Source organism: Crocodylus porosus, unplaced genomic scaffold (genome assembly GCF_001723895.1).
Source record: "Crocodylus porosus isolate Cpor-Errol unplaced genomic scaffold, CroPor_comp1, whole genome shotgun sequence".
NCBI lineage: Eukaryota > Metazoa > Chordata > Crocodylia > Crocodylidae > Crocodylus > Crocodylus porosus.
Genome location: NW_017728927.1, coordinates 14726734 through 14739961, shown reverse-complemented (window position 1 = coordinate 14739961; position 13228 = coordinate 14726734). Strand labels below are relative to the sequence as shown.

At 41.3% G+C, this 13228-nt stretch overlaps 1 protein-coding gene across 1 annotated transcript in view; it reads left to right on the top strand.

Annotated features, from left to right (window-relative positions):
* DNAAF5 (dynein axonemal assembly factor 5) overlaps positions 1 to 7739 on the top strand; it is a 49445-nt gene extending 41706 nt beyond the window's left edge. The window contains exons 12-13 of the mRNA XM_019542089.1: positions 6197 to 6388; positions 6953 to 7739. Of these exons, the coding sequence (XP_019397634.1) occupies positions 6197 to 6388; positions 6953 to 7083 (323 nt within the window). The 3' untranslated portion in view covers positions 7084 to 7739. The remainder of the gene's footprint in view (positions 1 to 6196; positions 6389 to 6952) is intronic.
* Positions 7740 to 13228: the final 5489 nt, after the last annotated feature.

Sequence of the window (13228 nt, the reverse complement as noted above, 5' to 3'; positions counted from 1 at the left end):
CCACCTGCTGGCTAAGAAGCAGGAATGGAAACATAATCGCACATGTCTCTGATTGGTATTATAGACTGAAACAGTTTAAAAAAAAAAAAAAAAACCAAAGCCAAGCCGAGTGTGTGTATTTGTCATATAGAATATAGTTTTCCATTTTTGTGTTTAGGGAATAAACACCTGGCTCGCTCTCACTAGCAAAGCAGACTATTTACATCTTCTCATTCATATTCCAGTAAGATTATACCCAGAAGATAAACCTGTTCTCATAATGGCTTTGTATCCATCCAGCAAGGGTAGGTGGCAGTAGTTACATCCCTGAGGCACAACAATCACTACCAGTTCTTACAACCTTGACAGAGCCATTGATGAAATCTTTCCCATGGCTTTTTTTTTTTTTAAAGCTGTTTGGGGACTAGGGCTCAGCACCAGTGTACACATTGAGTACCTCCAGATGCATGTTATGTCTTTGTAGGACCCACTTATTTCACACAGAGGGACTCTTGGAGAGGTCAGCAGCAGTTTTTTCTCTTTTTGTTGCAGGAAGGCATTCTCAAAAGGCTGGTTTCCAAAATCTTTACCCTTTTTCTCATTTTATTATAAATATTGCTTGAGCTAGAGCACATGTGACTATCACCTGCTGCAAGTAGTCTAGCTTTACAGAATTATTTAGTGCTGTAGCAGCTCATTCAATAGAAGAGGCAGAAGACAGAGTTAATCTTTATCGTAATCAAAGATATTGTGAGTTTCCATATTTGCAAGCCAGTGCCAGCAAGACAAATGCAGTGTGTGTATGACATGCCATGTACGACCATAAACATGATCAACGTTCCTACCATCAAGAACAAATTTGCACTGATGCTGGTGCCACAAGAAAATCTGACTGAGCTCACATCCTTGAGGGAGATGGCTTCTGAGCTAAAGGGAAGCTGAATTATTCCAGGTCTCATCAAAGCAATTGTTCTTTTCATGTTATATAAGACCCTTCAGTGGAGCAAACACTAATGGATCATTGCAGCATTCATGTCAGGTGGTCTTATGTTATCTCCCCCTTATAGGTGGATAAAGTGAGACATAGGGAAAGGTAAGTGGTTTGCAAAGATAACACGGCAAGTTATTGGCAGACTGAAATGGGTGGGGAGTCTGGAACCCCTTTTTCCTGAATGTTAGCTATGTGTGCTTGAAGCCCAAATACTTAGCTGGAAGTAGATAAGTAATGAAATGCTGCAATGAAATGTGTAATTATATTATTCATAATGTTATGCTGTGGTCTTTTTAGTCTATCTATTCTGCTCCCAAGAATGAAAAATTCTCTTTTTTGGCCTGTCAATCTCATCACCACTTTCTCATGAACCTTTATTTGCTTTCTTATTTCTGGCTTTAGGCAGTTTCTAAGCTACCTTGAGATCGTGATAAAAGACATGTTGGCTCCTAATCTGCACTGGCATGCTGGAAGAACAGCAGCTGCTATCCGTACCACAGCTATATCATGCCTTTGGGCTCTTATTTATAGTGAAATGCTTTCACCAAAAGAGGTAAACTCCCCCTTCACCATCACATGTATGAGGTTGAAAACCATCAGGAGGACAGAGTAAACACAAACTTACCCTTTAAAAAGAATGTCCTTCAAATGTGTAATGCTTTTCACTGGTCTTTTGATGGATCTCATTGTTAAATTTATAGTAACTTAAAATGCAAGGAGACAAGTAAATAACAGAGATGGCCGGGGGGTGGGGAGGGAATTATGTCCTAACTTAGGGCTGAATCTTGCAAGCACTAGGCATTCGACACAGTTCTCACTATTGTGAAGTGTAGTGGGGCTTTGTGCAGGCTTGAGTCTGTTACTGTGTGCAGCATAAGAACCATAGATAGTAAGCCTTAAAGCCGGGACTGCTAACAAGATTGGACCTGTAACTGATCCTTCCACAGCAGCACCACTATTAGCAATACATACTTTCACTGTACCATGGCAAAGGAAAACTGCAGTCTACCTTGGAGCCCACAGGTCCATCAGGAAGAGAGCTAAACAAAAGAGCCGGGGGGCAGAGGCTAGAATTGGGTGCAAGAACTAAATGGGAGGAAAAGCTAGGCACCTTGGGATGTTTGAAAGGTGTTGGCAAAATGACCACTTGCGTTGATAATGCTGTTGTCTTCCACAGTGTTTAGGAGGTGATCAGCTGCATTATGGGTGTCTATACACATGCAATGAGGCTGCTCTGACGCACTGTAATTACAGTGCAGAGCAGACAGTCATAGACGTTAGGGTTGGTAGGGACCTCGGAAGATCATCAAGTCCAGCCCCTTGATTAATTGAATCTGCTAGGGCCGTGATAATTACTGCTGTGGTTATTACTGCACTCTAGCATCACATGTATCAGCATCCCTGGGCTGAAAAATGGTGGCAGGGGCACTTTAACTAAAGCTCAAACAAGCTTTAGTTAAAGTGCCCCTGCTGCCATTTTTCAGCCTGGAGGTGCTGAAACATGTGACCCTTTAGGCGTTTTAATTAGAGCAGCTCTCAGAGCCGCTGTGATTAAAACCCCACCCCTCTGCCCCACCAGAGCACGACTATAAACACCCTATGATACTTGACATTTCAGCAGGTAGCAGTCCCTTCCTGTGACAGCCACATCAGAAATACCCCAGTGCTCATGCCTAGGGCTATGTTCTCATCACAGTCGCATGCATTTAAACTCAGTAAAGTTCCTCCAGGTGCATGCTCATCTAAACTGAGATTTAGAAACATCAACAATAGAAAGAGGGGATGAAAGAAAGAAAAAAGAAAGAAAGTTTTATGTAGATCTGGTTGGCCTCTCTTTGGGCCATATTATGTTTTGTTTTGGGGGTTTTTCTTATGTATTTCATCTTGTTATGACAATATCCATGGTACAGGTCACACAGAAAATATTGTGGGGCAACATTAGCTTGGAGACTGCAGTAGTATCGCTTCCTCATCCCTCTTATATTTGTTTACATTTAACAAAACTTTTTTCATATATAAACAACTGACATTAAACATGTTATTAGAATTACGTTTTGGTTTTTTTCCTCTGATTAAGCTCTGATTCAGCAGTGTGTTTAAGCATAAGTTTAACCTCTTGAGTCACACTGACTTCAAAGAAACTACACAGGTTCTTAAATTAAGTCACGTGCTTAATATTTTGCTTAATCAGAACTGTGGTATTTTTCCACACTGATATACAATAACAAATATACACATTAAAACCACAAAAATGTGAGAGTCAGCAGTGGGCGTGCCATTTTATTAGAAGCCCTTAAATGCTTCCATTTAGATCATGAGTGCCATCTATTGGTGTGCCAATGTCATTTTTAGCTCCAAAATTCTGGAAATCTTAGCAAAATGTTTAAAAAGAACAAAAAGAATCAAGTCACCTGAGAGCAAGTTAAACTCTTCCTGTTTAAACTAGATTTGCCAGATGTGTTTCCAAAAGTTCGCATCAATTAACTGACCCAACAGCCTATGTTTGAGGGAAATAATAACAACACATAACCACCACAAATGAAGGAGTCTTATGTGTAACCACAGCTAAGAATTTGCTTTTTTTGAATAAAACATCAGGATTTCAGACAGACTTAGCAAATTAAGATAACCAATTAGTACTCTGACTTCTGGTGGTTTGTTTGTTTTATTGCAGGTGCATCAAGTAGAAGATGCATTGATGACTCAGGTAATTGCCACAATGGATGAAGATTCTAAAATTACCCGATTAACGGCTTGCCGTATTGTCAACAGTTTTTTAAGTGTCTGTGGGAAGGAGTTTGGTCCAGATAAACTCAATACCACTTATCCTGGTATGATTTGCTTTTGTATTTGTATCCTGGTACAATTTGTATTGTCTGCAAATACTTTTCAAATTTAAAGTAATATTTTCAAATGTTCTGGTGTTATGGAGATGTAAGCAACTCCATAGCTAAAGTTGCCTTTGCAGGGTTTTAGTGTTTTTGATGGTGAAAATTAGTTGGTTGTTGCATTAAGCACATCAGTCTTGGCCCTTGGATCTTTTATGCAATTTGCACGGCCATTTTCGGCCTTGCTGATGCTAGGAATGTTGAAAGCAGTAATATAAACGAGTAGGTATCTATTTCATTATCTAGTCCAAATCCTATGCATAGAGCCAGCATGAGGTCTAAGTTAAGTGAAATAGATACAAGTAGCACATAGTTCACCCAGAGTGAGTACTGTATTTAGTTGAATCCAAGATGAGGTTTTTTCCATTCAACACGGAGGGGAGCCTTGTCTTGGATTTGAGTACAAGGTGAGGCAGCAGGTGGCTGATACAGCTCTGGCTCTGGTCCTGACCTGGGCTCTGCCTACGGCCACTGCCACCACCCTGCTGCCTGTGTCCCCTGTCCCCCTCCACTGCCCCACCTTCACAATTGCATACATACTTAAAATGGGATTACTGGAAGTGTGTAAAATTAAGTCAATGGAACTCTGTAGTGTGTGCAAAGGTAAAACATGCACCGTTTTTTGCAGAATCAGTGCCTTCAGTATCATAGCTGGTCTTAGCCTTGTGGACAGTGAAGGATATCAAGCTAAATAAATAGTGCTCTTGTAAGTTTGTCCACTAGATGGAACTTCACTCTATATTATCCCCTTCTCCAGGCTTGCCTGCTTCTCTGCTGCATCTGTTCCCAAGTAAGGCTGTAAAAATAGTACACATTTTAACTGCAGGGACGATGGAACAAAAATGCATTATACAAACAGTAGCTACACTGTACTCCTTGCTTCTACTGTTCAAACTGGTGCTGACAGGATACCATTAAAATATTATAATTAGGCTTCATTTCTAGGAGTAATGTTCTAGATTAGCAGTCCTCAGTCTTGGCCTGTGGGCCAGAGCCAGCCCATGAAGCTATGTTGTCCAGCTTGTGGGTCTCCCCACACATCAGGGAAGCCAGTGAGGGATGATAATGTTAAATTGTCACTTCCCCACTGTCACATTCCCAGACCAGTGGAGACCCTTGCAGGCAAAGTGATGTGGCCCTGTATGCTAGATCACACTGGCATGCAGCATAACACCAACGAGAAGTGTTGGGCAGCCCACAGCAAGGTCCAGCATGCAGTGTGTCAAGCCAGTGTGCAGTCTAACTCAACATACCAACCTCACATGGGATCAGACCTTCATACCGCCCCTGAGTTTGTGGGGCCAGAGGTTGAGCACCATGGTTCTAGATTAGAAAATCATGTAGGTATGAAAGCCAAAGAGATATTGATGGTGTGCGTTTGTATTAAGACTTAGTTATCACGCAACGGCATACAGTCAAGTGCAATTTGTTATCTATCTGCAGATTTTATATATTACCTATGAGCATAGCATATTTAGGTTGAGCAGTCTGTGTTGGGTAAGAGGAAAGATTGGTTTAAATATGTATAAAACCAAATGAGCCTTTCAAGCAGGGAATCTGATCATTAGTGTAATAGGCACGTAGTACAGCAGGAACTTAACAAGATAAGATTCTCACATTAGAGGTGTAAGTAATCATTGCAGTCACTAACCAAGCATCAGAAGATGTCCTCTTCACATCCTACTCAGTTTTAGCACCATACATATTCAGATGATCTCTAGTGCAAAGTGTTTTAACTGTATAATATTGGGTAAAAACTTAAATATGTAACAGAAATTCTCTGCTGAAATGAAACTGTAATGGTTCAAGTTTTAAAGTCCCATCTGTGTTTTTTGTAATGCTTTAGTAAATATTAGGAATATGTTTATAGATTTGATGTTAGGAAAAATTCAATTAAATCCAAGTCATTTCATAAATGCCTTAACTCATTTTATTCAGTGTAACTGAACTTCACATTTTAAAGCACAGTCCAATAATATTTTAAGTTTATGTTTGGGTTAGAAAAACATTTGTTTGGAAGATTTTAGACCAAGATGATCCTGCCTTGAGCAAAGTGTTGGACTAGATGATCTCCTGAGGCCCCTTTTCAGCCCTATTTTATTATTATTTTATAATGAATGCTTATTAGGTAAATTTATAGTTAATGTAGTGCAGCTCATAAAAGCTAACAAAAGCAATGTTATGAACATAATAATAACTGTTATGCTTTAATAATTATGAAATGCATTTTATTTTAAAATTATTTTTAATTTAAAAGAACAAGATATTGTTTCAAGTTTTAATTTTTATGATTTTTACCTTGTTTGTCTTATTTCACTATGCAAACCTTTCTTTTTAGAAATCTTAAAGCGGCTAGATGATGTTTCACATGATGTCCGACTGGCAGCTGCTGAGACCTTAATTAGCTGGTTCAAATGCATAGGAGACGGTGATGGGAAAAGTGTACTTAAAAGCAATATTGAGTTTCTTTACCGAGAATTACTGATTCATTTGGATGACCCTGATCAAAACATCCAACAGGCAGTCTTAGGTAAGATTTTAAATGGTCTGTAATTTTAAGACCTGTTTTTTCAGATAAAAACATGAAGTACAGTTGTAACTCTTCTATAAAAATAGTGCATACAGCTGGGGACTAGGTCTAGTGCATAAGAATTAATAGAAGTTTCTCTATGGATTTCAGCTGGCACAGGACCAGGCCTTTATTTGAATAATGTAGCAAATTAGAGAGATAAATTTAGCATATGTGGGCAAAGCCATCAGTGTTTTTGATCTATCTAGAGATTAGATAAATTAAGGGGTTGTAAGTCACTCCCTCAGATCTGGCAGTAGTTATGAGTCACTGCAAGATACTATCATGCAATAGCTTGTTTAAAAGCCTCTGTCAAATAATTGATAGTTTCAGTCCATGTTCAAACAGGCTAATATCAGTAGTGCAAATACAAACAAAAGGAGAAGAGCAAAATGATTATGAGAACTTACTCTCCCTCATTGATTACGTCTGCTCAGGTCAGATTTCAGGCAGTTTGATAGAGGATGGGGTAGAGGAGGACAGAGTATTTCATAATTAATTATAAAACTGTGTTCTTCTTCACAGAAGTTTTAAAAGAAGGAAGTGATTTATGTCCTGATTTGCTTGTGAAAGAGATTGAAGTAGTTGTACATAAACATCGAACTCCAGTCTACTGCAATCAACTTCTACAGCACATTCAGTCAAGAAGGAAATAGGGTATTTGAGCCAATGTCAGCACTGTTTCTAGAGCACCCAGCATCCAGTTTACATGAGCTGGAATTGCCATGTTTTAATCTGTACAATAAAATGGGCTGAGTGATAAAGGTCATGATCTTTTGTAAATTTAATTACCTTCTGTAAAAGTTAAATTGACAATTCTACACCTCAGGTTGCTGTTTCAGCCACCCTTTACATATTTTAAAATTAATTCAGTAATATAAAATATTTGGGATACAAGCTATCTGTAAATTTATTTGACAATGCTGACAGTTGAGAGAGCTTCCTTATTTAAACAAACTAATTTCTTTATAATGGATGCTTAACCCTAAACCTAGACTCTTTTAATATAGTTCTGCTAAGTGTTAGCCATATTATAAAGCAGATTAAGGATTATGTTTGACAGATGTTTTGCATTGTTACAAAATATAGTTGGATCAGCAGTATGTCTATTTTTGTATTATAATTTGCAATTTTTATTGTTATAATTAACAGAGTAGTGCCTTGGAATGCAAACAAAAATGTTGTATTCCAACAGTGTGTTGAGTTAATCTGGTTTTAGTTAACAGATTTTTTTTTAAGATTTCTTTTAGCATCTTGTGTCTTTCTGAATTTACAGAATTTTGAACTCTTTAATAAAACTTCATTTACAGTATCCTCTCTATTCCTGTCTGTGAATTATAAAAGAGCAGTGTTTATTTTCCATGATTTGAAATTAAAATAAAGTTGAAAGATCACAGAAAACCAGGTCCATCATTTCTAAAAAGTCCCTGCTGTTGACTGAATGTTTAGTCTCTTCATCCAATGGCTTGGCTTACATGCACCAACTTTGTATGTTTGCACTGGCCTTACAGAACAGAGGTGTCCTTATTACTGATGTTTTGGAATAGATTGGAAGGAGAGACTGGGAAGGAAGCAGTGGGTAGCATGAAAACTACAAAGATTAGAAAAGCTTGTGTGTGGACGCATACACTTTTCACCTACTATAAACAAGGAAAGTGTTAGCAGGGAGGTCTTCAGAGCAAGGATAAAATTCAGGGGTGTCAAAGTCATCTGGCCCTCTAGCTTCACAGGCCAGACAAGTGATGTGGGTACAGTCCATGGACCGGATGAATGGTGTGTGGCCAGTAGGGTTGTGTGAAAGGCACTGTTCCGTTCCAACTTCAGTTTCGAGGTTGTATTGAATATAATTTCAAGTCGAAACAGCCTCACTATTTTGCTTGGTCGAAACAGTGAGGCTGTTTTGACGCTGTTTCCACCATTTCACTGGACCATGGGGCTGTGGAAAGGAACTCGGCCAAGATGGTGAGCCCAGGAACTCACCATCCCCCCACTAGATCAGGCTGGGGGCAGGGAAGCAGCCCAGCTGGGCTGCCTCGCCATCCCGCCCCAACTCTAGATTGCGCCAGGGGTTGGGGGAAGCTCAGCTGGGCTGACTCCCTTCCCCCTGCTGGATCCTGAGCCAGAGATGGGAAGTCAGCCCAGCTGGACTGACTTCCCATCCCCAGCACTCAGTTGAAATGTTTCGACTAGCCTGGTTTTGTTTTGAGGCTATTTTGACACCTTTGTTTCATTTAGATTTTGCTGTTTCAACCTTGAAATGAGTTGAAACAGTGTCGAAACGAAACAGCCGTCAAAATTTTGCACGGCACTAGCAGGCAGCCCCCAGGCTGGATCGTGCCCACGGACTACTGCCTCTGCCATGCACCCCCCGCCCCCAACCCCCGAATATCAGATCCAGCACACATGGCATTCACCCCAATTGTTTGGGACTGCTATACACAGCACCTGCCCCAGAGTGGCTGTCGGGGACAGAGGGACCCCGTGTGCAGGGTGTCCTTGATGGTCAGGGTGGGCACCATGTACAGTACAAGTCCATGGCTGGCCAAAATGAGCATCATGTACAGTGCATGTCATGGGCCCTGTTTGTGGGCCGGCGTGCACCATGTGTGGCATGTGGGTCAACTGCAGACCCAGCAGCAGCACCAGGGGCTAGATAATGGGCCTCCACAGGCCTTATCTTTGACACCCCTGATAGTCTGTTGATTTTAGTGGCTTTGACTTAGGCCCAGAGAAAGGAAATAGCATATGGCTGAGGAAATACCCTATAAGGAAGTTGAAATGTTGTTGGCCCATGATGGTCCACTAAATATAAAAGAAGTTGGAAGAACTGTTAGACAATCTTTCAGGCGCGTACTCCCCTTCTTCAGGTCTTGCAACTCTGGTTGGTTTAAGGAACATGAAATTTTCTTGTTTTCTGTCCTCCTAGGCCAGGGGTGGCCAACCTGCAGCTCCGGAGCCTCAGGTTGCCCCTGCCCCATCCCAAGTTTTTGATATCATTTTAAGTAGGAATGTAGTTAGGTTATAAAGAAATAAAACTAAGGTCTAATAATAATTACATAAGGAAATATCAGAGAAACAATTGAAAGAAATCCTTGCTAAAACAGACAAGTTGACTCATATTCTTAACTAAAAGCTAAACTTTTATATTCTTGTTACATGCATAAAAACCGGGTAAATAAAATTTGCAGATTCATGAACTCCCCATATGAAAGATCCTTCTGCATGTGAAAATATAGTAGGTCCCTTTGGCTGTAAAAATAACAAAACAGAGAAGGTTGGTTGGTTGGGGTGGGATGACTTGCCACAATGTAAAGAACAGTATCTCAGTCACCCAAATTACTTGGCAGCCTTTCCCCCAAAATGATGTCATTCTCAGCTGAAATTGCATGCGTTTTCTAGCACTTGCCCTATGTATTTCCTGCTTCCTGCTCTACTCAAGTGTTTACGAAAGCAAATGTGCAAACTTGGCGTCTAGGTAAGAGAAGGTTTTAATTCCAATTGGTTTCTGTCAGTCGGCATTCACTTCTGGAACCTATCCTTGAGATCCATCAGATTTACAGCTGTATCTTCCAAGAGCAAGGCTGATAATGATTAGCTGTTATTCTTCCGGATGCCACTGCCAAGTATTATTCTGTTGTGAACACCATTGCCCACCTCTCTTCCTATTTACATGGTGCTGTAAATGAACATTGAGCTGTACAAAGAGGAAGATGTATCAGATGAAATCCTATCTTGAAAAGCTCGGTTGGTACATGAGTCGGATGCACTGTAGAGTGGTGACTGGATTTTGTAGAAGAGGGTTATCAAATGTTCTTCAGAGGCAGAAAGGGAAAATATGAGATGGATGGGGTGGCATGAAAGGCAGCGAAGATAATGCAAATAGTATTCTAATCATCATGCTAATTTCATTACAAAGAAGACATCTCTAAAAAGGATTTGTAACATAATAAAAAGCCGTCTTTACCAGCCTTAAATAGTTATATGAGCACATGAAATTTCTGTACCAAACCCAATCTGCAAAAAAGCCAAGGAAATGGTGAACTGCAGGACAGTCGACTCCTGTGATACGACACAAAGTTTTGTTCCTAAGACACTGGGCCAGATACAAAGTTCTTTTTGTAATATAGAAGGTAATTTTCCTATTATCTCTTCTGATCAGTGTAGGCAGCCCTCACCTAGTGATGGGCACATCTGCCGTTGTCTCTTTTTGCAGTGCTAAAGGATCTGTGGATGTGGATTGACAAATACGTTTAAAAAAATTAAGTGGCATCCATTTCTCTAATGGGCTGTGATCTCTTCTAAATATTCACTGGCTGTACAAAGTAGAATTTGATGAGACTTTAAAGCAGGGGCAGGTAAAGTCTGGACTCCATTTCCCAGCAGCCTCTGCCCACATTGCTGCAGCCAGTTTCCATGGAGACCTCAAGGACTGTGGAGCCATGACAGAGTAGGGCCAGGGTTTCCATGGTGACCGGGCCAGGGTAGTGCTGGCAGGATATGTAGCAGGACAAGAAGCTGCTCCAAACCTGGGATCTGGCAGCAGTGACAGCTTGGTGAGCTGGGGCAGAGCTGCCTGCACGCCCCGGCAACAGATCGCAGCTCCGCCCCAGCTCCAGCTCCAGACCGCACTGTCACTGCTGTAAGATCCCAGCCCTGGCCCTGGAAGAGCTTCCCACCCTGGGGAATGGAGTCCAGATCCACCATTATGCCACCCCTGCATTAAAATGAGTAAAACAACCTAACCAGACCTTGAGACTCCAGTAGTATACGCCCCAGTGGTACAGGTTCCTAGTTACTGGGAATACTCCAGCCAGTACTAACATGTCACATGTGTGTCCTGAAATGTTATTCCCACTACATCCCTTAAAATGTGGTCCTTATAGTACTTACCCCTGACTCTGACTTCATGTGGACTTCGGATATTTTTAATGACTTGTTACGGGCATGCCAGAAGGTGATCGTGAAATGCGGTTTCAGACAGGCAATTCCATCAAACACAGACCTAGTTCAACTCTCATGGAACCAGTCCCCAAAATGGAAAAAAAAAAACTTGGTCTTATTAAATATAAATGTAATTCATTAAAACTTATGGGAACATCTGAATATGGCTGTTCTGACTGGTTGATCAGCAAGTCTCATCTCACACAAAAATAACCCCGGTGCAAGCAAAACAAATTAATTAAATACCCTAGAGACTGAGTAAAATTCTGGAAATTTTAGCATTGACTTCAACAGAGCTAGGATTTCACTCAAAGACTCTTTCAGTGGTCTTTGTTATAGGGAAGTGAGCAACTTGTAGCCAATCCGAAGGACAGCACATGGAAGCTGGTCTTCTTGGACATCCAATGGCTATCTACAAAGAGTCTTACCCCCTCAGGTTAATTTGCAGTGATACAGAAAGTATGGAGGTAAATTAAGGAGTGGCAAATGAAATTCAAATTTATTATTAGGGAGCTGAAAAATTAGTTTACAGGCTAACGAGATGAGTTCCCCAGGGCAGCTCAGGAATAGCAGTATCCTTGCTGAAGCAGCAAATGACAGCTACGGGGACCATAGCTGCTTTGCCAACCTCCGTTGCAGGTAATCAGTTTATCTTGCTTATCCCCTGTAAGTCAGGACGCTGACAAGGTCCAACAGCACTAAGGTGTTCTGCGTGCCGTTTTAACGGATGACATGAGCACAGGGGATGGAGCAACATGAACTTTGGCTGACTTCACTGCTGACACACAATCCTGCCAAGTGAATCCTGTCCTGCGGTGTGAAGAAACACAATTCTTGGGGGTATCACTTGCCACACTTCAGACTGTTGGGGCTGAAATTTAAAAAACTGGGTGTACTTTATTTGTGTATTCTGGTTTTTGCATCCTGCAGCTTGACGGAGAGAGCTTAATTATCAACCTCACTTTTTTGTATTGCTGCAATATTTAAGAAGCAAACAACATCAGAGTGGTTATTCAGTTTAAAGTGGTTTCTCTTCGAACTTACAAAAAATCATATGTATGTAGACGGGCTTCTTTTGACAAAATCCTTCATCTTAGACTAAATTTGACTTAATGTCCTAGAAACACAGGGCTCTACTGGCACAACTGAGCGGTGGAAGCAAAGTCAGCTTCCTCCGCTATCTGCTCTCACCAGACCTGAGGGCCACAACAGTCCTCAGGATGTGCTCCAGCAGCTTTGATAGCTGGAACACAAGCCCAGTCCCAGAGCTCGGTACACCCTGACTAGACCCAGGTGATAGAGTGCGATAATATGAGCTATCTCTAGGGACACAGGGAATCAGGTGCAAGAATCATGGATTAGCCAAAAGCCTCATTCCACAAGCGTACAAGCCCCAAGACAGAAAAGGGGCCCATCAGGGAAGGACAGGGAATCAAGATTTTGTCTCACTTCTGCACCGCGAGTTATTCCAGCTTTGTACCATCAAGAGGTTTGCAAAGGATTTGAGCTGGTCCTGGATAGCTGATGCCCTTTAAAAGATACTCCAGAGCAACATTTCTCAACCTGTGGGTCACGACCCAAACATGGGTCGCAAGAATATATGAAAGGGTTGTGAACAAACTAAAAATGGATCAAGGTACTTAAAAAATGGATTCTCCTTTAAAGAAGAAAAATGTGGGAAACCGTGGCTTTCCCCTTGCAGCCTGCAAGGGGCTGCTTGCCCCCCACCATCCTGCCCCACAAACTGGGGGGCTGTGGGTGGGGAGCAGTAGGTCTGGAGTGAGGGGCACCAAATCATGACTGGCCATTGATGTTTGCAAATGGATCCTGGTACAAAAAAAGGTTGAGATCCGCTGCTCC